The sequence below is a fragment of the Panthera tigris genome, chromosome B1 (genome assembly GCF_018350195.1).
Source record: "Panthera tigris isolate Pti1 chromosome B1, P.tigris_Pti1_mat1.1, whole genome shotgun sequence".
NCBI classification, from domain to species: Eukaryota; Metazoa; Chordata; class Mammalia; order Carnivora; family Felidae; genus Panthera; species Panthera tigris.
Genome location: NC_056663.1, coordinates 161866987 through 161892734, shown reverse-complemented (window position 1 = coordinate 161892734; position 25748 = coordinate 161866987). Strand labels below are relative to the sequence as shown.

At 38.1% G+C, this 25748-nt stretch overlaps 1 protein-coding gene across 2 annotated transcripts in view; it reads right to left on the bottom strand.

Moving 5' to 3' along the window:
• Positions 1-25748, bottom strand: part of SCFD2 (sec1 family domain containing 2) — a 399407-nt gene that overhangs the window by 303049 nt on the left and 70610 nt on the right. For both annotated transcript variants that reach the window (XM_007075895.3, XM_042984540.1), the window contains exon 4: positions 20540-20715. In XM_007075895.3, the coding sequence (XP_007075957.2) occupies positions 20540-20715 (176 nt within the window). The remainder of the gene's footprint in view (positions 1-20539; positions 20716-25748) is intronic.

Genomic DNA, 25748 nt, shown 5'->3' with positions numbered 1-25748 from the left:
AGCTCTGGTCTCTAGCTTGGAGACCCCTCTTCCAGGTTCTTCTTGCCCTGTTTGCCGCGTGCGCACGAAAACCCGCCACAGATCTGGAAGCTGGCAACTATAAATAGCCCTTCCCCCCTTCATTCAGAGCTCAGATCTTTGGAGAAATGGTCTCCTCTGAGCCCGCTGGTGTTAAATAAATCTCCCATCCACCAAGATCTCCGAGTGCCGCTTGGTTTTTCCGCCAGCGTTCCAGCCTGGTTCCATAACAGCTTCTCAATGTAGTTTGAGTTTACATTTTTTATGACAAGGAAAAGTGAACATTTTTTCATATCTTATGAACCACCGTTATTCTTCCTCTATAAAATGGCTTGGCCACATTTTTTTTAAGGATGTCTGTTGAACAATTATGTTTTTCTTATCCATATGAATGGATTCATCACATGTCCTGTATGTATATCAATCTTTGTCTTTATGGCAATACTTTTGCTATTCTGCCATCCTTTTAAGGTATTTTGATTTATCAGCACCCTCTGTAAAAATTTTAAAGGTAATAATAATGGCTATTGTGTTTTCTATGTGATTGGCAAAGGGCAGGTACTTTACATAAGCTTTTATAATCTAAAGGCTTAATGAGCTTCCTATTATTATTATTATCTCCTCTAATTTACAGATGAAGAAACTGAGACTTAATGAGTAAATAAGTTCCCATTAAGATCACTCAGTAAGTGTTGGGGGGCAAAATTCAGTTCCAGGACCATATCATCTTAAAGTCATTTCTCTTAACTACTAAGCCATATTGCTAGCATATCTGATTTTCCCCCTTTGTGATTGATTCCATGGCTTTTATGTCTGGAATGGTCTTCCCTATTTCAAGATAAATCATATTACTAATAATTAATATTAGATTTCTTTTGGATTTTAATTTACCCTTTAATACAGTAATCCCTCTGCTACATTTCCCTCTGCTTTTAATACATTAAATACACTAAATTTATTAAATTACTAAAATACCTGTACCTGTCTCCTAACTATATTGTAGCAGTAATACATTACTAGTAGTTATTTTTGATTGGAAGTTTGGGGGTTATTACTGAATTAAAAGGGTAAATAGAAAAACCAAAACCAAAAATAAAAAAAAATCCCTAGAAAATATTCATAAGCATTTCTGATATATAATTGATATATGTTGATACATAATATTGATAAATATCATAATGTGGGCTTAAATTTTTCACTCGACGTTATTGTTTTGGGGTTTTTATTGGCTATTTTTTAGAATAACTTCATCAAATTCTAAAAATGATTTTTTTTAGGATTCTAGAATTCTGATTGACATTGCTTTAAACTCGTAAGTTGAGCAGAATTTTTATTTAACATCTAATACATGTCAGGTGGAAAACAGCAATGAATAAGACATATGGGACCCCACATTCAGAAAGCTGAGGAACAACTAAATTAGGCAATAAAAACAAAGGATAATCATGCGAGATGATGGGAAGCATCTGGGAAAGGCAGCTAATTTGGACAGGCAAGATAAAAGAAAGCATTCTGGATAGGTAACGAGAGTGATCCAATTGAAGAAAACAGCTTGTGCAAACCACAGAGGACAATTAAATAATCAGATTTGCATATTAAAGTCACTATGGCCAGATATCTCATTAAAACAGTCACCTCTACCACCGCAAACCAACCAACCTACAACTATCACTAACCTATCACTAACTAAATTATTTTTAACACTCTGTGCAGTTGTTGTGTGATTACATTTTGCTGTGGGTTATTTACCCCTAATCACTCTAAACAAAACCCAGAAGCCTGATGGAATTACATTTCAGAGATCTCCTAGCTGTAAAGGACGTCTTAGATCTCATGTTTCTTTGCCATTTTGTCTTCCTAAAGAAGATAATAGAGCATACGGCTGCCAGAATTTTAAAAATGGCTGGTATGGGTGACCTCTGCGAGCACCTCTTCTGGCCTCTTTGTTGAACATCCCCTGTCCTTCAGTAATAAAGACCCTTCCTATCACCACTCAATAATTTTGTAAAAAAGAACACCAACTATAATTTCAGCCACGGAAGGACGACAAAGTTAAGTACAGTTTGAGAAAAGAACACTGTATATGAGGAACACCAATATAAATTTTTAAATAAAGAGGTTAAAAAAAAAAAGCAAATAGGCCACTCTCTGGATTCTGTTTCCCCTCAAACCACATGGTAAAATCCATTTGTGTGCCCAGTGTGTAGAAAGAACTGTGGGTCTAAAATAGACTCACACAAGCTGTCTCTAGAGAAGATGGGCCATAGAGGGAATTCTTACAAAGATGACTGCTAAAGCACTTCCCAACAATGAGCGTCCATGGTTGGTATATACAACCATGGCTGAGATTTCTGAAGAAAATGCAAATAACAATAACACAAAGTCTCTGCAAGAACTCAGTACCTATGTTTGCTGTTTGGATGAAACCTCATTACACTAGAACATCCAGTCTTTGGGTGTTGCACTGGGGAGCCTAAATCCTCTCTTCCTATATGCATTATTGATTGAAAAGTGGCAAATAAAATAAATTAGATGTACTGGAGGAGACTTCTCCCCGAAAAACATTCAAAGCTGTATTGCTTATTCATAAAGCAAAAGCAAAGAATTCTTTTTGCAAAAAAATAAAAATCATGGCTCTGACTATATTTCCTGATAAATTGATGTGCATGTGATTTTCTTCCAAATAAGCAGAGCTGCTTTTTCTCTACTAAATACGCAGCTTGACAATGACATTTACTTAACTTATTTTTCAAATGAGCCTTTTAAGTCAGTGTATAATTATTGAGTGCACAGACTCTGGGGTCAGCCAGAGGCAGGTTGGAATCCAGGCTCCGCCATTCATACGTAACTTTAGGCAGATACTTAACCTCCAAGCTTCTGATTCCTCATCTGGAAAACAGTTCCCAGAATTGTAAGGTTTGAATAAGACAATGCATATAAAGCACACAAGCCTGGCTCCTGGCACTTCCGAGCTGAGTGGTGGTGGACGAGATGGCAGTGAGGGGCAGCTATCTTATAACTTCAGTCCGAACATCCTGTACAGACTTGAGAAGGGATTCGCAAAGCGAAAGATCAAAGTGGGAGTGGTTTGGCAAAGGAAAGACGATAAATGTTTCCTGTGAGATTCACAGATTTGACAAGATTCAATCATATTACAGACAGGATCAGCTGTACCCTCCTCTATGACCTTTCACAACAAGGGAAATCGGAGGTCAAATTAGCATTCTTAAAGCAAGGTTACCTATGATCCATGATTCTCTCACAGGCACATAAAAAACACATAGATTCCTCCTGACTGTAAATAGTCACTTAAACTCTTTCATCTTTTTATGCTTCTACCATAGAATTATTCTCTTGTGTGGGTATGGTGTAGATCAGTTTGAGACAAATCAGATGAAAATACCTAACCATAAGGAACTACGCATTCACTGAACCAACACGCACTGTTTCTTATACCCCAGGTGTATTCTAAGGGAAGGGAAAGCATGGATAAATCAATTATAAGAGGCTGCTCTGTCAGTATAGACACAGCTCTGGCAGATGGAGGGGGACACAAATAACTGTGAACCATGCTGTCACTGACGCGTTATTACGGATGCATGTGTGAGGGGCTATGGCACACTAAAAAAGAAATCATTCGTGTGTTAAGACATACATCCTTTATCACCTGAAAAGCCCTTTTTAATATTGAATAGGGTGTTTCACATCCAATAGGTGCTCAAAATTTGTGCTGACCACAGTCCTTACTATTTAACTATTTATTGCTTCCCTGCTCACTGTATAACGTTAAGCGCCACAATCGCAGAGACCTTGTTTTTCTTATTTACTAATGCAGCCTTGGTGCCAAAGAATGTGTGTGGGTGTGTAGTAGATGCTCAATAAATATTGTTGGCTAGCAGGATGGATTTTATCTGGTGGCTGCTTAAGAAATAATCTCCACCTAGAAGTCATTTCCTCAGCATTCCTACAAAAGTGAAGTATCTTTGCTTTTAAACTTTAGTCTGTATTTTCTTTTCTTTTTTTCTTTATTCTTTTGTCATGCTCAGAAGGAACACACTGAAGTATGAACACACTTTCCTAATCAGAATACTAATTATTCATAAGGACAATTTATTTACTTACTTATTTTTGAGAGAGAGGGCGCAAGTGAGCAAGGGGCAGAGAGAGAGACAGAGAGACAGAGAGAGAGCGTGGGGCTCACCAGAGGCGGGGCTCAAGCTCACCCTATGTGGGACTTGAACTCACAAACCGTGAGATCATGACCTGAGCCAAAGTCAGATGCTTAACGACTGAGCCACCCAAGGGCCCCCGTAAGGAGAATTTAAATCTGGTGGGTGCCACTAGGAATTATTCTGGTCAGTAGAGAGAAGAGTGCTTCTGGAGTATGCCTTGGTTAGTGTATTTATCATATTTAAATTGGCAGCTTTCCTCTAAAATCTTTTATTTATAGGATAACTATTAATATACCTCTTTCTTTTCTTTTTCTCACTTAGACTATGATCTTTAAATATATATATATATATATATATATATATATATATATATATGCAAAAGAAAACAAAACCATCAAACAAAAGTCACCTAAAAAATAATAACAATATTACATATATATTACAGTGGCATGTATTTTCCTTCTACTCCCAAAACACCTTAACATACTCTACATGTATAAGTTTTATAATGTTTTTATATTTTATAATGTTTTTATACCAAAACTAAAGTTAAAGAATGCAGTTATAAAGTATGGGTATCATGAATCCAACAAGAAAGAAGAAAAATTCTGTATTTTTCAGTAAGAGTTAATAACTAAGAATACCAAACCCAAATTTTTCCAGTTTTATTTCCTCATTTTTTTCTATTTAAAAAGTATGAATCCAGGGGCACCTGGGTGGCTCAGTTGGTTGAGTGTCCAACTTCAGCTCAGGTCATGATCTCACGGTTCATGAGTTTGAGCCCCGCATCAGGCTCTGTGCTTAAGCACAGAGCCTGCTGTGGATCCTCTGTCCCCTTCTCTCTGCCCCTCCCTTGCTCATGTGTGTGCTCTCTGCTCTCTCTCTCTCTCAAAAATAAATAAACATTAAAATTTTTTTTTAATTATGATCCAAAATGGTACAATAAAAACAAACTTCAAAATACTTAGTAATATATCAAACAAAACAGCAACACTAAACAAAACAAAATAATTCACTGAAAAAAAAAAAGACTATACCAACTCTACATGGACTAAGTACAAAAAGGAATCTTTTGTACTCTTGTCAAACCACAATATTTTTTTTAAAAATCACAGGAGTGGATCATAATAGAAATAGCTCTATGTGGCAGGATGATAATTTATCAATTTTTAACACGTATTTTCCCCTTAGACTTTTTTCAATTCTGTTTTGCTCAACTGTTTCTTTTCAAAGAGCTCAAAATGAAGATATTGAAAAGATAAAAACAGCGTTTCTGCATGCTGTTAGGAAATATCCCTTTCAAAAATATAAGGTATAACCAGTATGCAATTCGCCAGCTGTGGATCTTTTTTTTTTCCTCCTACACAGACAGAAAATGACATAAATTACTCTAGGAGAGAAGTATTTCTATAATATTTGTAAAATGATACTGCAACACTATTCTACAAGTTATAAGCTATCACTGCCCCTACTGGAAAAGTCTGCGGAAAGAGGGCTGAGGGAAACCACATACAATGCTTCTCCTAAAGAATGTATGTCTTTAGGATATTTGGATCATGTGACATTCCTCACTCAGCATTTATTGCTCCCAGTGCCAACCCATTCTGGGGAAAAAGAGACAGACTGGTCAGCTTCCATTCAGCACTATCCCGCTCTGCTTTAAGTCCCTTGATTCAGAAGTAAAGAATGGGAGGAACAGAAGGGGGTACCAAGGCACAGTCATTTAGTCAAGATGCGCAGGTTGGCCAAATCCTCACAGAGTCCCTTGCTAGAAAAAAACCTGAGATCCTGAACAAATATTTCTCCTACTTTTGAGGATTAGCAGCCCCTTTGGCAAAAACAAAACAAAACAAACAAACAAACAAAAACAAGTAAGCCCTCAATAAATAATTCATCCTATCTAGTCCTTTGAGAATGGTAAAAAATAGAAGTTGCAGGAGAAATCCATACCCAGGCTCAAGCCTTCTCTCAGGTATCAGGTACCCACTAATGTCAAGCTAACCTCTAGCTCTCTCAGAATCTTTAAGTCGGAAGTAAAGTGGGGGTGCCTGGGTGGCTCAGTCTATTAAGCGTCCGACTCTTGATTTTTGCTCAGGCCATGATCTCAGGGTTCATGGGATCGAGCCGCGCATTGGACTCCATACTGACAGCATGGAGCCTACTTGGGATTTTCTCTCTCCCTCTCCCTCTCTCACTGCCCCTTCCCCACTTGCACTTGCTCTCTCTCAAAATAAATAAATGAACTTAAAAGAAAAAAAAAGTGAAGTGTTAAGATCCTCTAGATATTCAGCCAACCTAGGTACAAGATTCCTTCAGAAAGACCTGCCCTTAAGTTACACCCAAGATCTCCTGTGAATGAGCATAAACAAGACTTGGTTTCTCCAAGGCTGACTAACATTAAAAAAAAAAAAAAAGAAAAAACAAAGAAAAGCAATTAAACAGTGTTACTGCCTTCCATTCTTAGGAACCCAGATGTTTAAAAAGGGGGAAAAAAATCCCAGCAAGCATTGGGGTGGACAGCATAGTACAAACAGAGAGAGGGAGTGGCTCAGGACAGAACCCTCAGTCTGCACAGAGAAGCACAAATCATGATTATTTCCCTTCTGGTCATGCAAACCAGAATGGTTGTAACCCTTCTTGGTTTTCATAAAACAAAGACCCACCCAGATGTGTCTTTGGCCACTGGCATAAATGCGTATTTGAAACTTTTCTGGTAGACCCACAGAACACTAAGGACCAAAATTGTTAGCCTTCAACTTACTTTGCCTGATCCCTAACTCTAGCTTCCAGCTGGAATAACATATGATATCATTGCTTCTAAGGCAAGCCCAGTTTAAAAGCAAGTTTCCTCAGCCCATATATTCGACTCTCACTTTCTAATCAGATGGTTGGCACAAATTCACCTAACTCCAAAATCTGGCGATGTGCCCTCCCTAGGCAAAGAAACAAGAAATTCATGCATGGTATTTTTTTTTTATGTTTTCCATTTGTCTTTTTTATTATTCAGAAATACTTTAATGTGATAGAGAAGAAGAACAACATTAAAATAAAATATTCTGCAGGAGAAAAGTGAAATGAAGATTATGTATCCTTATGGAGAAACGTATAGGTCTCATGAGGTTTCAGTAAAAGGTTTGCTGAGGAGTAAACTCAAGATGAAAATCCAAGCTGGCTGCCAAATTTCTGGATATATCAAAGAAAAATTAGTGGGAAATGTTGCATTTTAATGATCTTAGTACTCACAGATGAAGTTATCTAATAAATGCATACAAAGCTATCAAATAAATGCATATAAACTGAAGATTTAATTCATGGCCTATGTAGATCCTACTGTGTTTTTGAAAACTTTTTGATCTGAATGCCCAGGAACAAGAATGCGTGGAATATAAGACTTAAACGGCCAATAGTTATTCGGACGTTCTGCCCCAGGACAAATATTCCAGCCATACATACTAGTGAAGCCCATGGTTTCAATCAGATCTGGGTTTTAACCTGGCTCCAATACTTGCTAGCAGTAAGACCATAGGCAAATTCATAACTTGTCCAGACTCTGCTATGCAGTCCCCCAGTCTTCATCAGCAGTTCCAAAAGTGTATGTATAAATTGGTTGAGAAGAATCTAGGACTTACTTTTTCCACAGACGCAATACTACAGGTTCAGCACTCACATATTCAGACAAGCCTAGAAAATCCCATCTGGTCCCAGATCCCCGGCCATGGCACAAATGGTGCTCAGGCACTGATAGCCAATCGACATTACATGATAAACTGTGCACATGCAAGAAGCCATAAATGTTTCCATCGGTAACCTCACGGCCCAGCAGGCAGCATGGACTCAACAGATTGTTATTACATGGAATGAATAGAATATTTTCTTTTGCAAAAGTCTTTTCAGCTGATTTTCCCTCCACCATTGGGGAGTGACACCTTTCTTGGCAGAGAACTAGAAGGCAGGGGCTTCCCCGGGAGAAGAGAAAAGGTGATGAAGGGATGATTTGTATTTCTAAAAACCAGAGACGTTTTAGTTACAGTGTCTCCCCAGGCATTCAGAATTGTGGGGGGAATGAGGGGGTAGAAGTCTTGTCAATTAATAAAGAGTCTAATCATGTGAGCCCCTGAGGGACCAACATGTTAATCTATTCAGGTCTCTTTAATTCCAAATGTCTTTCATCTAGGACTTATTCAGCAAATTTGTTTGGAAAATTTTAAAGCTCTAATAATTTATGGCTGCATTTAAGTAATCTAAATCCCATACACTATTTCCAAATATCCCAGAAACTGGTGACATTTAAAAGTGCAGGCATTGAGACAATTCATTACTTTGACCGCTTTCTCATGAGATCATAAAACAATCAGAATTTCAAGGCTCACAGAACAAACCACTGCTATGAAAACGGCAGCAAGAGACGACCATGTTAATCAGAATGTAGGTTAGCTACTGTCACAAAGACCCAAAATTATAGTGGCTTGCAAGATAGGCAAGCATGAAAATGAAGGGTGTACATTCTGGGACATACTTGTAAACAAGGTCAACGAAGTCCTTAGTCTCACTTATCTTACAGTCTAGCAAGGAAGACAATGTATTTCTCAGTGACGTAAAGTCCGGGTAGGTGGTCCAGGGCTGGTACAGTGTTCACACCATCTTCAGCAAACCAACCATGGTCCTCCCATCATTCATTTAAACATCTCCAACGCACAGCTTCCTCTCGCGACCCAAGATGGCCACGCCAGCTCCTGCCATCCTGGCTGCATTTCAGCATGCAGGAAGAAAGGGTAAGAGGCGTGTACCTACCCTCTCCGCGCACAGCCTGAAAGCGGCCCACCTCACTTGTGCTTGTGTCTCATTCACCAGAACCTAGCTGCAAAGGTGACTGGGAAGGACAGCCATTATTTTGGGTGGCTATGTGCTATGTAAGAAGTCAGAATAGGTGTTAACACAAAAAGCTTCAGTCCTATGTCTATGCAAAGCATCATTCTGAACTCTCATAAAGCACTCAAGTAGTTATTCGTATTCAGGTGCCATTCTGTGGCAAGTGAACTCCATGTTTATAACAAACTTCTCAAATTCCCACAGGCAGGCAGGTAAGCCTGCTATGGCCAGCATGAAAATGAAGAATGTACATTCTGGAACATACCTGTAAACAGGGTCAACAAAGTCCCTAGTCTCACTTATCTTACGGTCTAGCAAGGGAGACAATGAGTGTGTAAACAAAAACTATCAGCAAAGGAGAAACAAAATTAAACTAAAGTGATGACAGAGCTACTCAGGGAAGGCTTGGCTTTCCTGAGGACGTGACATTGAAGTTTTGATCTGGACCAGCCATCAGAAAAGCTGGGGGAAAAAAACCCTAATATTTTAAAGTCCCAAGTTTTCCTATTTACCAGAATCAATGTTACTTCAGCTCTATTTTTCTTTTTTTGACCTGTTATGCAGGGAAGAAGTGTGTGTGTGTGTGTGTGTGTGTGTGTGTACGCATGCACGTGTTCACATGTGCATGTGCATGTGCATGTGGCTGGGAAAAGGAGATCTATAACTTAATACTGAAATTAATACTTAGGAGTTAGCCATAATGTGGCCATAATGTGGTTCTCCAGAACCATGAGAAAGAGGCCCTACAGCTATTTATAGGGAAAGGAGGATAAACAAAGAAAACGGTTAGAAAAGTTGTGAGAACATACAATCTTTGTATTCAGGAGTTATTTTTTTCGCTTGTTCTAAGTAGTGTTTCTTGGTGTTTGTATTTCTTAAATAGTATTAACTAATTTCAGGTCGGTTGTTCTAACTAAATTTTAGTTAGTTCATAATGGGTAATCAGCAGTTGTGAATAATATGTCTCACATGTTTTTAATCAAAATGAGTTACATGCAAGATAGGTAAAAAGTAGGCAAATTCAATAATTAAATTTTATGTATCAGTAGTGATTTAAAACACTAATCATGGGTTTAATTAAGATAATCTGTCACAATTTTTAGCAATGTAAAGGCAGTGTTTTTATATTTAAAATATTATACAAGTTATATTTCACTCTAGGGACCAAAGCTAAGTCAACACATTCTTAAGCTATCAAGAATCCACACAGAAAAAAAAATTTTTTTTCTACTTGAATTAAACACTTTATTTTAATTACAATATTGGAGTCATATCTGGAATTTGAGGAGGGCTTGCTCGAGCAGTCCTGTTTTGGAACATTGTGTGGTTGTGGTCAGATGTCCACTGGAGCTACAACCACCTGAAAGCTCCATGAGCTGGGCATCCAAGATGGCTCCCTCACACAGCTGGTAGGCAAGGTTGGGGATTCTACAAGAGCCCTTGTCATCTCAAAAATGGAGGTCTCAGGGTGCCTGGATGGTTCAGTCTGGCATCCAACTTCGGCTCAGGTCGTGATCTCATGGCTCATGATGTCTAGCCCCACATAAGGCCCTCTGCTGTCAGCGCAGAGCCCACATTGGATCCTTTGTCCCCCCCTCTCTCTCTGCCCCTCCCCCGCTCATGCTTTCTCCAACCCCGTCCCCGTCTGTCTCTGTCTCTCTCTCTGTCTCTCTCTGTCTCTATCTCTCTCTCAAAAATAAATAAACATTAAAAAACATTAAAAATATGGAGGTCTCAGGGCAATTAGACTTCTTACATGGCAGCAGGATTACCCCAGAGGTAACGATGTATTCACAGCATAGTGCACTAGGCACAAACTTACTGGGGGAAGGGGGGGCCTGGGAGGGGGGGGGCAGGGCGGGAAACCTCCTCAATTTATGAAAAGTGCTACAGTGAAATGAATACATCATGTGCCAAGGCATTTGTCATAGTCATGGCCAGTGAAGGAAAACTGCCATTTAAATAACATTATTTTAACCCAATGGGCAATACAGCAGTCAGGAAGACACCAAGTCAAACCTAAGGTCTGAATTCCTACCTTCAAAGCCCCATTTTATTGACTCTAAGATACCACTGATCATAATATATACCATTATTACCAAATAATATATACCATTATTTTATATACTTCCAGCAAGAAACAGAATACTGCCATTAAACTAAGAAATACCATGAATTTCAGGATGCATCCCAATTTCAGAAATACTAAAATGTGGGGAAAAATTGACATCTTAGAATCAATGAAAAATGGTAGTATTCTTCTGACCAAATCTGCCCCTTTTATTTTCAGAATGGAAAATTACCTTTGTTATTTTCAACCCAATCATTAAAAAATAAAGTTTTCCTATGTATTATGTTACAATCTCCCCCCTACATCTCTTTATAGGTACAAAACTGCTTAATACAAATGTCCAAAGAGATAACTAATAAATCCCCATTTAACTCTTCTCCCAAAATATTTAAGACATTTCATTCAAAACAACTGATTACTGTAGGGCTCTCCAAAGGGACCACCAAAAAAAAAAAAAAAAAAAACAAACAAAAACAAAAAAACCACACCTCTCTTCTGAACAAGTTTAGAAATAAAGCAGACCTTAGTAAAGGCATGAGTCGAAACATCCCTTTTTTTAGTGATAAAGGCCAGTCTGGGTGATAGAATATTAGGTCTGTCAGCCAAGTGGCTTGTTCCTATGGAGCTCCAGAATCAGACAGCCTTTTCCCCCGGGTCAGGGGCAAGCTCTGACCAGGGAGCCCTCCCATAGAGACACAGGGCAGAGCACCTACTCCCTGCTGCCAGCTTGCTCTAAGGAGTAAGAAGAGTGGAGAAAGAAGAAGGCAGATTCTGGTGCTGAAACCGCTGAGTACCACAGTGCTCTCCACAGACAGAGCACCTCTTGAGAGGAGAAAAGGCAGAGTTGAGCCCATTCAATCATCCCAAATTTGCCAACTAGAAAAGACAGTCCTCTTCCCAAGAGAGGAGGATGTAAAGGGTCAGAGACAGACTAAGAGCATGCCTACAAAGACCCACCTCATGGAAATCTGGAGTGGGGGAAAGTTGTTGTTCTCTAATACTTGCCTTTGCAGTTATTTTGATGTAATACTGTAAAAAACACTGTGACATAATAAGAACTATATATTTAGTCTCTGCCCCCAGTTCCTGGCACACAGCTTCTAAAATCCTTATATTTTCCTGAGCGATACAAATTCTAGAATCATCGTTTGTTCTAATATTTGGTCTTTGACCCTGGTTCCTGGTACACAGAACTCCTAAATCCCTTGCAATTTCCTGGGTGATAGGAGCATCTTTTGTTCTAATGAGGTAACTCTTAGTGGATTCCTGAATAGTTCCTGAGGACTGGTCACCAGAAAGACCAAGCTATGAGTAGAAGCTTGGAACTTCCAGCCTTACCCACTCTTCTCCAGGGAGGGGGAGGGGCTAGAGACTGAGTTAATAATCAATCATGCCTACATGATGAAGCCTCCATAAAAATACTTCAAGTATACAGTTCAGTGAGCTTTTGGTTTGGTAAACACATCCATGTGCTGGGAGGGTGGCACATCCCATCCACATGGGGACAAAAGCTCCTGCACTTAAGACCCTTCCAGACCTCACCCTATGTACCTCATAATCTGAGTGTTCACCTATATACTTTGTAATACCCTTTATAATAAACTGATCAAGTTAAATAAATGTTTCCCTGAGTTTTGTGTGCCATTATACCAAATATCAAGCCCGAGAAAGGGGTTATGGGCGACCTGATATCTAACCGGTTGGTCAGAAGTATGAGAAGCCCAGACTTGCAATTGATGTCTAAAGTGGGGGGAAGGGAGGGAGTCTTGTGGGACTGTGCCTACAACCTGTGGGGTCTGCACTAGCTCCATTTAGTTAGTGTCATGATTGAACTGTAGATCACCCAGTTGGTGTTTAGAGTTGGAGGATTGGTTGGTGTAGGGAGTCCTACATGTTTGGTGTCAGAACTGTTGAGAGTCGAGTATAAAAGAAATAAGAGGTTTTCTTTTAAACATGCTCCACAGTTTTCCTTCTCAGGAAAAATCCTATGAAAAATCTCCTTAATGTGTAAACGACACTCAGGACTGCTTTGGGAATCATCTTTTTCTGCCTCGTACCTCACTCTTTATCCAAATGATGTGACCAGCACTTTTGCAAGTGACAAGTCACAACAAAACGGGACCTCCCAGGGTGTCGGTGTGGTCAGGCATGGAACTGAAATGAGGCATTACTTCCAAGCCACGCCCCATGGCTGGGGACCTCACAGAAGCTCTAGAGGACTGGGAAGGTGAACCCCCAGTTTGTTACAGCACAAGCAGGCATACTCTTTAGCTAAGGGAAATGTGATTTGTTACAGAAGAGATATTCTGAAATTTAGTATCTCATAAAAGGAGTTCATTCTACCCATAAAAAAACTGGTTTGACAACTAGTAAAATGGTATAGCTACTTTTCACTGCAAAGGCAAGTGAAATTTAAGACTAAAGCAACATGCACCTGGGTTATCTTGAGTGGCTTTGTAACTCATTTTATTTGATTTCAAACTCCCTTTCCAAGTGTGATATTTTAATTTAGAAATGTAAATTCTGCCCAAAGAAATAACTGGAGATGGGTAACACATATGTATAAAGTATATTATTTTAGGAAATATAAACACAGCTGCCTCTTCTACCACAGAGCTTGCTACTGTTTCATAACCACAGTAAATTATGGTCAATAAAGTTTTTCTTTGTGACAATTGGCACAAAAACATCAGACATGCAGATTAGAGACACTGGGATTTACATCTAGCTTTAAAGAAAAATGCTGTTAAATATTATCAAACAGTAAATACAAAAAGGCAGTAACATTGTCCTAAGGAACAACTTCATTTTTCCTTAACAAACTTCAAGTTAGAAAAACAAAGTCTAGGCGAGAGTATGTTGAAGGCATTGCTCTTATAAAATAAATTGGCATTTGTAATATTTGTGGTTCAGCTGAAAGAATAAATAACTACTATTTATTGAGTATTTACTAAATGTCAAGCACTGTACTTAGTGACGTACGTACATAATTGCATTCAATCCTAACAATAGCAAACACTATGAGGTAGGCAATTTGATCTTAATTAGATGAGGTGACGAAATCAATCTCTCTTGTTCCACTCTAAAAAGAGAATTCTTCGTAGACGACTATCCAAAATAAGTAAATCTGTACTTTGATTTATTGAGGAGGGCACCTGTTGGGATGAGCACTGGGTGTTGTATGGAAACCAATTTCACAATAAATTTCATATTATAAATAAATAAATAAATAAATAAAGCAAAGCTACTCTTACAAGTGAATACATTCATGAATAGAATCACATATGTATCCATGTTCAGATTAAATCTGCTCTTTCCTACATTTGAAACTTGAAACAGAAACAATTATTTGGCAATGTGCACACGTGTACCAAACACCTAAAACACAGACTGTGATATTGGACCTTGGAGATAAGGGAGAGGAAAAGGAGTTGAGAAGCTGTTTTATCTCCTTTGGTCTTTAAAAGCATATTCACTGCTAATAAATATTAGATTTTTCCCCAACAACACTCAAAAAAGTTTCTCTTTTGAGCACACAACATGATCTTTCTGTCATTTTCAGAAGCCTCAGCCAAACATAAGTCTTATGAATTGTACTCAGATCTGTTGCTGATTTGTCATAAAATCGCCTAAACCACTGAACCAAAAGATGGTAGTGTAGAGGAAATGCAGTAACCTGTACTTAAGTATAGATTTCCAGGACCAATTTCTTTTTCTTAACCAAGATTGTCTATAACGTTACTTAGGCCATAAAGTCAACATTGAGGTCCTGGTGACAAAGGCCTGGTAGAAAGTGGTGGAAATGAGTCTCCAAAGAAATAAACAACTCTCCGTGCTGACTGAGATTTGCATCTAAGTGGCTCTCAAGTTCTTTGGGAAATGCTAGAAGTTGCCTTCGTCCTCAAAATAAACTTAGATGCTCTACTATCAAACTAACGTCTGTAAAAGGGATAGCTCACCGTATATTAGGACTTGTTACACTAATGGGTAAATGTATACTATATAAAATAAGCATGTCCATATACAAAGAGCAATTATGATGGCCAGTCTACAAGTTTGCCTCTGCTACAACACTAACATGCAAGGATCCAGAAATGATGGAGAACACAGTGCTAGCCGGGTAACATGCAATTATGATAAGAAGTAGGGTTTTTGCATTTTAAACGCTTACTTCTTTTCCCCAGTGTTTTTATTCCTTTCCACTTGCTGAAAGAACCACACCAAGTCCTGTGGTCACATCTGAGGCAGTCTAATATGGAACAGGATTCTAAAACTTAATTATAAATATAAGATGGCTTAGCATTAATACTGGATCAAGTTTCTTCAGAAACCTCTAGTGAGTTGAAAGATGATCATTCCTGGGAGAAAACTGCTCTGCCTTGTGTTAAAACACTTTTGCTAGACTTTGGAGCTAGAGAATCACCTTAGAGGACATAAGTGGTGGGCAGCAGAGGGTGAGGAAGCTGTGTGGCAGGGCAATGGGGAGGGAAGGAGTTGGAGCAGTGGCCTGGAGCAGGTTATCAGAGCCTAAAGGACTATACAGGGATCCAGGGGGGAAGTAACAAGTCTACAGGGTTGTTAGAACCAAAGGAGGTGAAAAAAAGCACTCACTGGAAGTTGGAGAAGAGCAGTCTCCAAAGACCGTGTCAGAGCCTGAGCAGGGAGGTGAGATCATCTGAACAGGGGAGTGGCAAAGGCAATATTCTGGCTGGGGTCAGAGCCTGCAGAATGAGGAGGTGTCTGTGCCGTGGGGGCAGCAGTGGGGTCTGCTCGTGGGTCCCGGAGCCTGAGAGGAGTGAGGAAGGCACCCATGCACGAGGGCGAGACAGGGGGAGCACAGGGCAAGATGTCAGAGCTCCAGCGAGGCGAAAAGGGCATGCACGTGGCAGCTTCAGGAGGACCGCCTGTGTGGGAGGCGAAAGAGAACATCTATGTGGACTTGGCCATGGCCTGCAGCAGGAAGACAGAGCCCAGGTGAGGTGAGGAGGGCGTGAGAGGTGCGGCAACTCTAATGGGAGATTGGTTACATATGGGGGGAATCTATCATGTCATTCAATATGTTGAGGGTAAGGGGAGACAGGTTCTTCATGGTCAGAGAGGGAAGTTACAAATAGGGAAAGGGAAAAAGCTACAATAACCCTGTGGTATTAGATCAGAATTGTGGTTAGTATGAACTCATGGCCTTTAATAGTTAGCTATAGGTATGAGTATACATGAGATAGATGCAGATACAGATAGCTGGATCTTTAGAATGATTAATAAAATTCCACTAACACTAAAATAAAAAAACAAAGTGAGCAAAATAAAAATAAATAAATAAAAATAAAATACTAGGCATTTAAAAATGGAATATAACTATATATTCAAAGGAGATTTAAATATTTAAGAGAAGTCTATGAATCAATTTCTGCCAATAAATTTGAAAATACAAATAAATAGCCAACTTAAGCTAATATCAACTACCAAAGTCTCAAGAAGAAACAGGAAATTAAATAGATCTAGAAATATTTAAGTGATTAAATCAGAAATAAAAATCTAAATCTAACAACAACAAAGCTATGGGGAGGTGGTTCTTTAGAGATATCTCCCTGTTGAGCAACTGATTATTCCTTTCTTATACAAATAGCTCCAGAAAATATAAAAATGAAACTCATCCTGATTTTTAAAAAAAGTATCATAACCTTTGTTTTAAAACCAGACAATGGCACCACAATAAAGAAAAATCATATGCTAATCTCACCTAGGAGCATAAGTGCAAATAGCTAAGTAAAGTATTTGCAAACTAAATCCAGCAGTGGGGCAGGACCAAGTTGAACTTATCCAGGAACACAGTAATGATTCTTTAACACTAAAAAATTATGACTACAAGTCACCACGTTAACAATTAAGGGTGAGAAAACCCTACATAGTCATCTAAAAAATTCATAATCTGTATTAAATCAAATCCAACACTCACATATGATAAAAACAACAGCAACAAAACAACAATGTAGCAAACTAGGTTTAGGAAGGAACATTCTTAGCCTGATTTTTAAAAAAGTAAAAAAACAAAAAAACAAAAAACAAAAAACAAAAAAAACCTCAGCAAACATAATATTTAATGGTAAAATTTTAGAACATTTTCTTTAAACTCAGGAATAAGACAAAGATACCACTTTTCACTGCCTCTGTTGAGCAGTGTCCTCGTATCTGGTCAGTGCACTAAGAAAGAAATGGTGTCCAGTGTAGAAAGGAAGAAACAAATATAATGCAAAAGCAAAGTTTTTGGACATGTGATCACCAGGCAAGAGTCAAGAGTATTCCTGTGTGCCAGCAACAAACAATTAGAAAATTGAACCTTAAGAAATTCAACTCACAATGGTATTAAAATCTTTAAAATACCCACAAATAAATCTTGTAATTCTCTTTTATAAAGAAAAGCATAAAACTGGACATACTGATTTTAAAACATTGTAGTATTAATTCTGTGATGGATAAACTGACTAACCTGGAACGGACTAGAAAGTAAGAAACATGCTCACTTTTATGTGGCGTCTTAGCATATCATATATTAGTAGGAAAAGGATGAATATCTTTTGGCTCCAAATAACAGAAAACCAACATTTTTTAAATGACTCAAACAATGAGAAGAATAATTATATCACAAAACAAGATATTTGAGCTAAGGTTCAAAGTCATCAAAGATCCAGACTCTGTCTTCCTCGGATCTCAGTGAGCTCCCTTCATTATCAAAACTGCTCATGTCACAAACATACATCAAGAGGCAGAAAAAGGAAATTGTTTCCTAATTATGTATCTTCTGTCAGGGAAAAAGAAAACCTTTCCTAGAAGTGTTTCCTAGAAGTGTTTCCTAGAAGTGTTTCTAGGTAGGTAGTCTAGCAGACTACCCTTTGCCTATCTTTGGCTTGAGCTGCTAAACTAATCATCAGGTAAGGAAATGAAAATGCCAATGTATTCTGAGACCAATCAGGATTTGCCTGAATCACATGAGAAAAGAGCAGACACTGGAACAAAACTGATGCTTTGCCAACACGAGAAAGAGGAAAATGACTCTTAGATAAATAATTTATGGTACTTGGAGTATTTCATAAATAATGTGGGGAGACTAGACTATCCATACGGAAGAAAAGAAAGTTAGGGGCGCCTGGGTGGCTCAGTTGTTAAGCATCTGACTTCAGCTCAGGTCATGATCTCACAGCTCATGACTTTGAGTCCCACTACGGGTGACCACGAGCCCTGCTTTGGGTGAGCTCGTGCCCCCACTTCGGGTAAACATGAGTCCCGGATAAGCCCCACTTATCTCTCTCCCTCTCTCTCTCTCTGCCCCTCGCTCACTTGTGCCCTCTCTCTCTCAAAACAAGAAAAGAAAGATCTGAATGATACCATAAACAAAAATAAATTCCACGTGCATTAAAATTTCACATGTCAAAAGTAAATTTTTAGTGGAAAATATAGAACAACATGTTTAGAAATTAGGGGTATAAATAGGTTTCTAATATAAAACATAAATAAGCACAAATCATAAAGGATAATATTAACCAGCTAGATTACATTAAAATTTTAGACTTCTGTACAATATACTGGAATTAAAGTTAAAAGACAAACCACATCCTTAGAGAAGTATTGGCATGATATGAGACAGTTTTTCTGTTACCCAATAGATAAAAATGGGCACAATATAAGAATGGACAATTGAGGGGTGACTGGGTGGCTCACTCAGTTGGGCGTTTGACTCTTGATATTGGCAGGTCATGATCTCACGTTTCATGAGATCAAGCCCCACGCTGAGCTCTGGGCTGGCAGCACAGAGCCTGCTTGGGATTCTCTCTCCCTCTTTCTCTGCCCTCCTTTGCTCTCTCTCTCTCTCTCTCTCTCTCAAAATAAATAAACAAACAAAAAAACAAAAAAGAATGAGTAATTGACAGAAGAGGAAGATTGAAAAGCCAATAAATACTATACAAGATGTCCAACCTCATCAGGAGTCAGAGAATTGCAAACTTACATAAAGAAATAGCACTGACTCCACTATTTTAAAAAATGTTCTAATTTGATAAAACTGAGTACTGGACACTATGTAAGGGAACAAAATGTCATCCATGCCTAGTGCAAGGGTCAACTAGTTCAAACTCTTTGGTGATCACTTTTGGGATATTCAGTAAACTCAACAATATGCATGGTCAACAATCTAACATCCTTTCCAAGGTATGTATCCTACAAAAACTCTTTCACATGTACACCAAAAAACATGTCCTGGGAGATTCACCATATTCTTTTTTCTCTATTTCTTCTCTCTCTCTCTCTCTCTCTCTCTCTCTCTCTCTCTCTCTCTCTCTCTCCACTGAATTTCCTCTCACTCTCTCTGTCCCTCTCCATACACACACACACACACACACACACACACACACACACACGCATACAAATATGGAATATTTGAATTGGATAAATATGAATTGGAGAAATAAAGTGTGTATAGTCATACAATCAAATAGTATGGTATAGTTTAAATGAACTAGATCAATACATGTCAGCTTGAACTATCTTAAAAATAGGATGTTGAGAGGAAAACACATGTTGTTTAGGAATATTTATAATACAATATTACTTACATAAAAAGTAAAACCCAGAGCCCAATACTCTGTATTATTTATGGATAAGTAAGTATTTAATAAAAATATAAAAACAAGGAATTGAGTTTGTGAATACCTCTGGGAAAACAAAAAGGAGAATCAGAGCAAGGAAGGGTATAGTATCAGAAATGTTTCAACTTTATTTCTAGTTTTATTTCTTTAATGAAAAAGGATATAAAGTAAACATAAAAATGGTAAATTATTCTGATTCTATGTGGAGAATATGTGGATATGTCATATTATTTTATTTAAGTTTGAAATGCTTTATAACTTCTTAAGTTTTATCAATCATGAAAAGGTCCTGACCCAATACAAATCACTTCAAATTCACCACATTCACAAATGTAGTTTGCCTTCCCTCATCTTTTACTAAACATCATTTTAAGCCACATGCTAGATGTTATCTGAGGATTAGTGTCAGAAGAAATGTAAATAGTAGCAATATTCTACAAGAAAAGCAGCAAGGATTGAATAAAGATGCCATAGAGATCAAGAAAGGTCCAAATGGCATAAAGTTGAAGAGGTTCCCAAAGGTTAGTCAAATGCTCAAAAGACATTCTTGATATTGAGTGAAAAGCCAAAGAGGTCACTATAAAAAAAAAAAAAAAAAAGGTATGGAAAATTCTTAGTGTAATTTTAATTTGGAGGTTCTTAGAGAATATGATATAGAGCATATGTCAACAATATGACTTATTATTAAGACTACAATAAAAATCCAAGTTTTTCCCCAGAAGTGAACATTTTAACTATTAATATCCCAAGAAACTCCCATAGCAACATACCTGGAGAAGGAGTCTTTCAAAAGCCAGAAAGTTGTCCCATTTGGCAGTCTGTGGGTGTTTCAGAGTTTGAACTGTGGCCAGCCCAAGCTGTAGGAGCCCACAGTGACTCACTAAAGCTTTGACGTTGTTCTTGAAGAGATGAATATAGGACAGGAGCTGCCCCGGAGTGACTCTCCCTGGAGAAACAATAATTTATCAATGGTGAAATCATGAGAAGAATGTCATCAGTAATACTACTGCCTTGCACTGGGCAGAACTTCAGAGTTGACGGCGAGCTTTCCTAAGCCTTTGTGATTCTTAAAACAACATGGTGACAACAGCAAATTTGAAACTATTACCTACATTGCACAAGTAAAGACGCAGATGTTAAGCCATCTGGCCAAGGCCATATTGCTAGTAGAGTTTATCCTGTAATTCTACAATGCCCCATAAATAAGTTCTCAGATAAAGTTACACCAGTAAGTATTGGTGAGCTCAAAATAGGGTGCCTCTCCAAGACTGAGGACATAACAATCGAAGAAGCAAAAAGGCAAAATTTCTAATGATGCGCGTGTGTACAGAAAGTCGGAGGAGAAATCTGTTATGACTGGAGCTAAAACCTTATCACTGGTATCAGTGGGTTCATGACAATATTCATGAAGATAAAAGCTGGCTGTTACATGAAATAAAAACCTATGGAGAACTGGAGTGGCAACAAACAAACAAACAAACAAACCTGGAAGACAAGGCATCAGAAGAAAATGTTTGGCATCATTTTTACTAGGGTGGTTGCCTTGACCTAGACCCAGAGCCCCATCTCATAAAGGACTAGAGATTGTAAGAAAAACAAAACAAAATGCCTGTTGAAGATTCACTCCTTCAGAGCCTCTAGCTCCAACTTTTGCATATAGCAGTCCTTCAAGTGTTTTAACATTCTCCAGGGTCTCAGACTGCATTCCTGCCATTCATCGGTACTGTGGATGAAACTCCTGAACACCAGATTCTCTCCACTGGACAAGAAGGCAGCAATGGGGCCGAACTTAGATGCAAGTCTGGTAAATCTTTCCTGCACATCTTATTCTGTCAGTGCTGGGCTTGATTTAATCATAGAACTGTGTCTTAATGGTAGAAAGCAACTACCATCAGAAACTTTGTCTAAAACAGCATATTACTAGTAAATTTTTTAAAAACCTCTTGGTATGAGAAATAATAATACTGTCATTGCATGTTTTTTTATTCATCATTTTCGTGAAAACCCAGTGTGTGAAATTTGAATAAACAAACTTTTGTGTTTTAAGTCTTGCGTTCCCAGAAATCAGCATAACATTTCCCTCTTCTTCAGTCATTTTTCTAGTATAATAAAGGCACAGTACATTAAAATATTTAGATACAGTATGTCCTGCTAAAACTTAATTGTTCACACACAATTGGCAAACGGAATAATTTCAGTATTACACAAAAGTCACATCTGTTCATTTGTCATTTTTTCTCATTATTTTAACATTTTGTGCCACCTAATAGCAGGAGCTGAACGCTGCAAGCCATAAGACGAAACAAACCATGATACCCAGTGCGCACGCATTTCCAGCTCCTTCTCTGGGCTCTGCCTGGCCATGTGCCCCTGCCTTGGAAGTGCTTCCTGTTCTCCTAATCTTCGGCACAACTAAACAGCCTCTCCTCCTCTTTACATCCCCTTCCAGTAAGCTACCTTCAACTCTCTGGTTCACATAGAGTCCTGTATATGCTGTAACATTTCCCTTTGTATAGAAATTTAGCATATCTTTTTTATCTATGCTAGTATTTTATCAAGATTCCTACTGGTTTTGTCAGTACTCAGATTATTAATTTGCAAAGACTTTTGAATGGGCCTCTGCTAATGGTATTTTTTTTTATCATGAATCCTGATTCCTAGTATGTGATTCTGCAAAACAACTTTTCCAGGAATGTATACACATTATAGCAAAAACACCCACAACAATACATAAAGGTAACAGCTCTACTAAAATGAAACCATAGGTCGTAGGCAGGACCATCAGAGAAAAATTCAACAGTTAACACAAGACAGCCTGAATCTTGTGCGTGAAAGATGCTTTAGGAGATTTGTAAATAACATACAAAAGGCTCAGAGAGTAGACTGAACAAATAGGTTTATATCCCTTCCTTACTCCATCAGAATGCCAGAAAAAAATAAAAAGGGATAGAAACACACAACAAAGAGACTGTAAGATAGTCTATATGCAGACAAAAGATTTCAAACATTTTGCCCCCATCTGTTGGTTATTTTTGTAACCTACATTATATACTAAAACTTTCTTTTTTGTTCTGTCAACTGCAGATGGTAGCCTCCAGCTTTCCATGTTCTAAAAAGAGGACATTAGTCAACCCCCCCCCTTACACTTCCCTTTACTTATTTCCCCTTTTCATCTTTCAAATCACCAATACTTATATTTGTACCTTGTCACGATGACAGGCATTTATATTTTTTTCTGTAGCCATAACACAGTCTTATGTGCTCTTTCTATGGTTTCATTAGAAAAGTTCAAAATCAATCGATAGTGCTTACATCATTATAAACTATATAACTACTAATGACAGAGCCAAATTAAGTGCTATGATTACATTTCCTTATGCATATAATACTCTGCTCCTAAAATGCTCTATGGCATATTTTTTTCTTCCATTCTTCCTTTTCCCCTCCCTCCCTCCCTCCCTTTCTCCCTTCCTTCCTTCCTTCCTTCCTTCCTTCCTTCCTTCCTTCCTTCCTTCCTTCCTTCCTCTCTCTGTCTCTCTCTGTTCTGATAAGGTATTATCTGCCTTCACCGAAGCTTTAACGTTTTCTAACCTCAAATACACTCTCTTACCTTTGGAGTCTGTGCGGTTTTTTCCTTCCTCAATACTGTCAAACCCTTCATGGTCCCATTCCAACATGGGCAGACTGTTTTCTAGGCCTTTCTGCACAGCCAGCAGCCTGGAACTGCTTTTATTGCTCTCCTCTGTTGGAACTGTTTCATTAAATCCTTGATTTTTCTTTCTTGGTATACTGCCTTGTTTTGCTGGACATCCTCAAGTAACTTCCTCAGAAAGGAAACTTTGAAGAAAGCAGAGTTTTTGTGTCCCTGAAAAGGCATTTTCTTGCCCTCAGAGTTTCATAATAGTTTGTCTGGGTCTGCAATTCTAGGTTGCCAATAATGTGCTGTTCACTACATCCTGGTTTTCATGGTTGCTAATAAAGAATGTGTGCCAATCTCATTCCTGTCCCTTTGTAGGTGAGATTCTTTTTTCCATTTGGGGGCCCCCAGGCTCTTATTCTCTTGTACTCTAAGAACTCACAGTGATTATGTCTAGTTTAGAAGTCTTTTATTCTTTCCACTTTCTTCTCAGGAGGCCTATTCAGTTTGACTTTCTTCACATCTGGGAAAGTCTCATTCTTCCTTTGCTAATTTCTTATACTCTGCTGTCTCTTTCTTTCTGAAACTTCAAATATCGTTCTTAGACCTCCTAGATTGGTTCTCTATATCTTTTATCTTTTCTACCAACTTTTCAATGTCCTGTTCTTTCTACATTTTAGGGGAGTTTCGTGACTTATGTTTAACCTTTGGCTAAATTTTGTTTGGATACGTACCATACAATTCACCCTTAAAATATACAATTCAGCAGTTCTTGGCAGAATTGTACAGCCATCACCACGATACACTTAGCATTCTCATCACCCCAAGAGAAAGCCCATACCCAAATTCCCTTAGTTATGAAAAAGATATTGCTATAAATCCATATAAATCAGAAGATAACCTGAATGAAATTTTCCACTGGGAGACATAACTGTACTTAGTTATAACTGAGAAACAGCAGAAATGAGAATATTCAAGTAATGATAACTGTAAGTGAACTCCAACTTTATAAATATATATATATATATAGTCATTTTTATCTATTTTTATACTATTGTCATGTTTATCATATTAAAAAAATTTTAGCTAAAATATAAATTCCTGGAAGGTAAAAGAGGGTTGGAAGTATACTAAATGATGGAGCAAAACAAACCATAAAAATAAACCTCCTAACCTCAGCCACCCATAAAAGGCTTTGCCATGAAAAGGTAGGGCAACAAAGAGGGAGCCACCTCCCTAGAAGACACCAGCAACTCCAGGTTCGGGAGCACCAGGTAAAACAGGTGGAAAATGAGGAGTATAACATAAAGTAAAGCATACAAATATTAAGTGTACAGTTCAATTGATATTTACGTATATATCTACCATGTAACCACCACTCAGATCAAGGTATGGAATATGTTCAACACTCTAGAAGATTCCTTTGTATACCTATCCAGTCAGTAATCCCACAAAGGTAGACCATTACTTCTGCCTCTACCAGCACAGATCTTTTTTTTTTAACTGCTTTTGAACTTCATATAAATGAAATTACACATATGTACTCTTTTGTGTCTAGCTTTTGTTCAACATTATCCAGAATCTCGATCTTTTTTTTTTTTTTTTAATGTGCTTTATTGCTCTAAATGATTGTACTGGGTTTTTTTTTTTTTTCATCTATTCTGCTTTGATTGTTTTTTCATCTATTCTGCTTATATTTTACAGTTTGGAGCCATTATAAATAATGATACTATGAACATTCTAACATATGTTAGACGTAAGCACTCACTGGTGGATGTAAGCACTCATTTCTACTGGCTATATGCCCATGTGTTTGCAGGTGGGTGTATATTTAGCTTTCGTTGAAACACTTTTCTAGGGATGTAGCAATATCTTCACACATTTTAAATTTAACAATTTAATTGGGGCTCCTGTGTGGCTCAAGCGTCCACTGGTGGCTCGTTGATTAAGCGTCCATCTTCAGCTCAGGTCATGATCTCACAGTTCACAAGTTCAAGCCCCGCGCTGGGCTCTGTCTGGGCTGACAGCTCAGAGCCTGAAGCCTGCTTCAGATTCTGTGTCTGCCTCTCTCTGCCCCTCCCCTACTCATGCCCACTCTCTCTCTTTCTCTCTCTCTCTCTCTCTCTCAAAAATAAAATAAAAAATAAACATTAAAATATTTTAATTAAAATTTTAACAATTTTACATAATTTTTAAAGTGTACATGTAATGTTTAAAATAAGGCACAACTGTATGACTAAGTTTCCTTCTGGTATTTTAGCCAAAACACTAATAAGAATGAGAGAAAAAGGGGTGCTTGGGTGGCTCAGTTGGTTAAGCGTCTGACCTCGGCTCAGGTCATG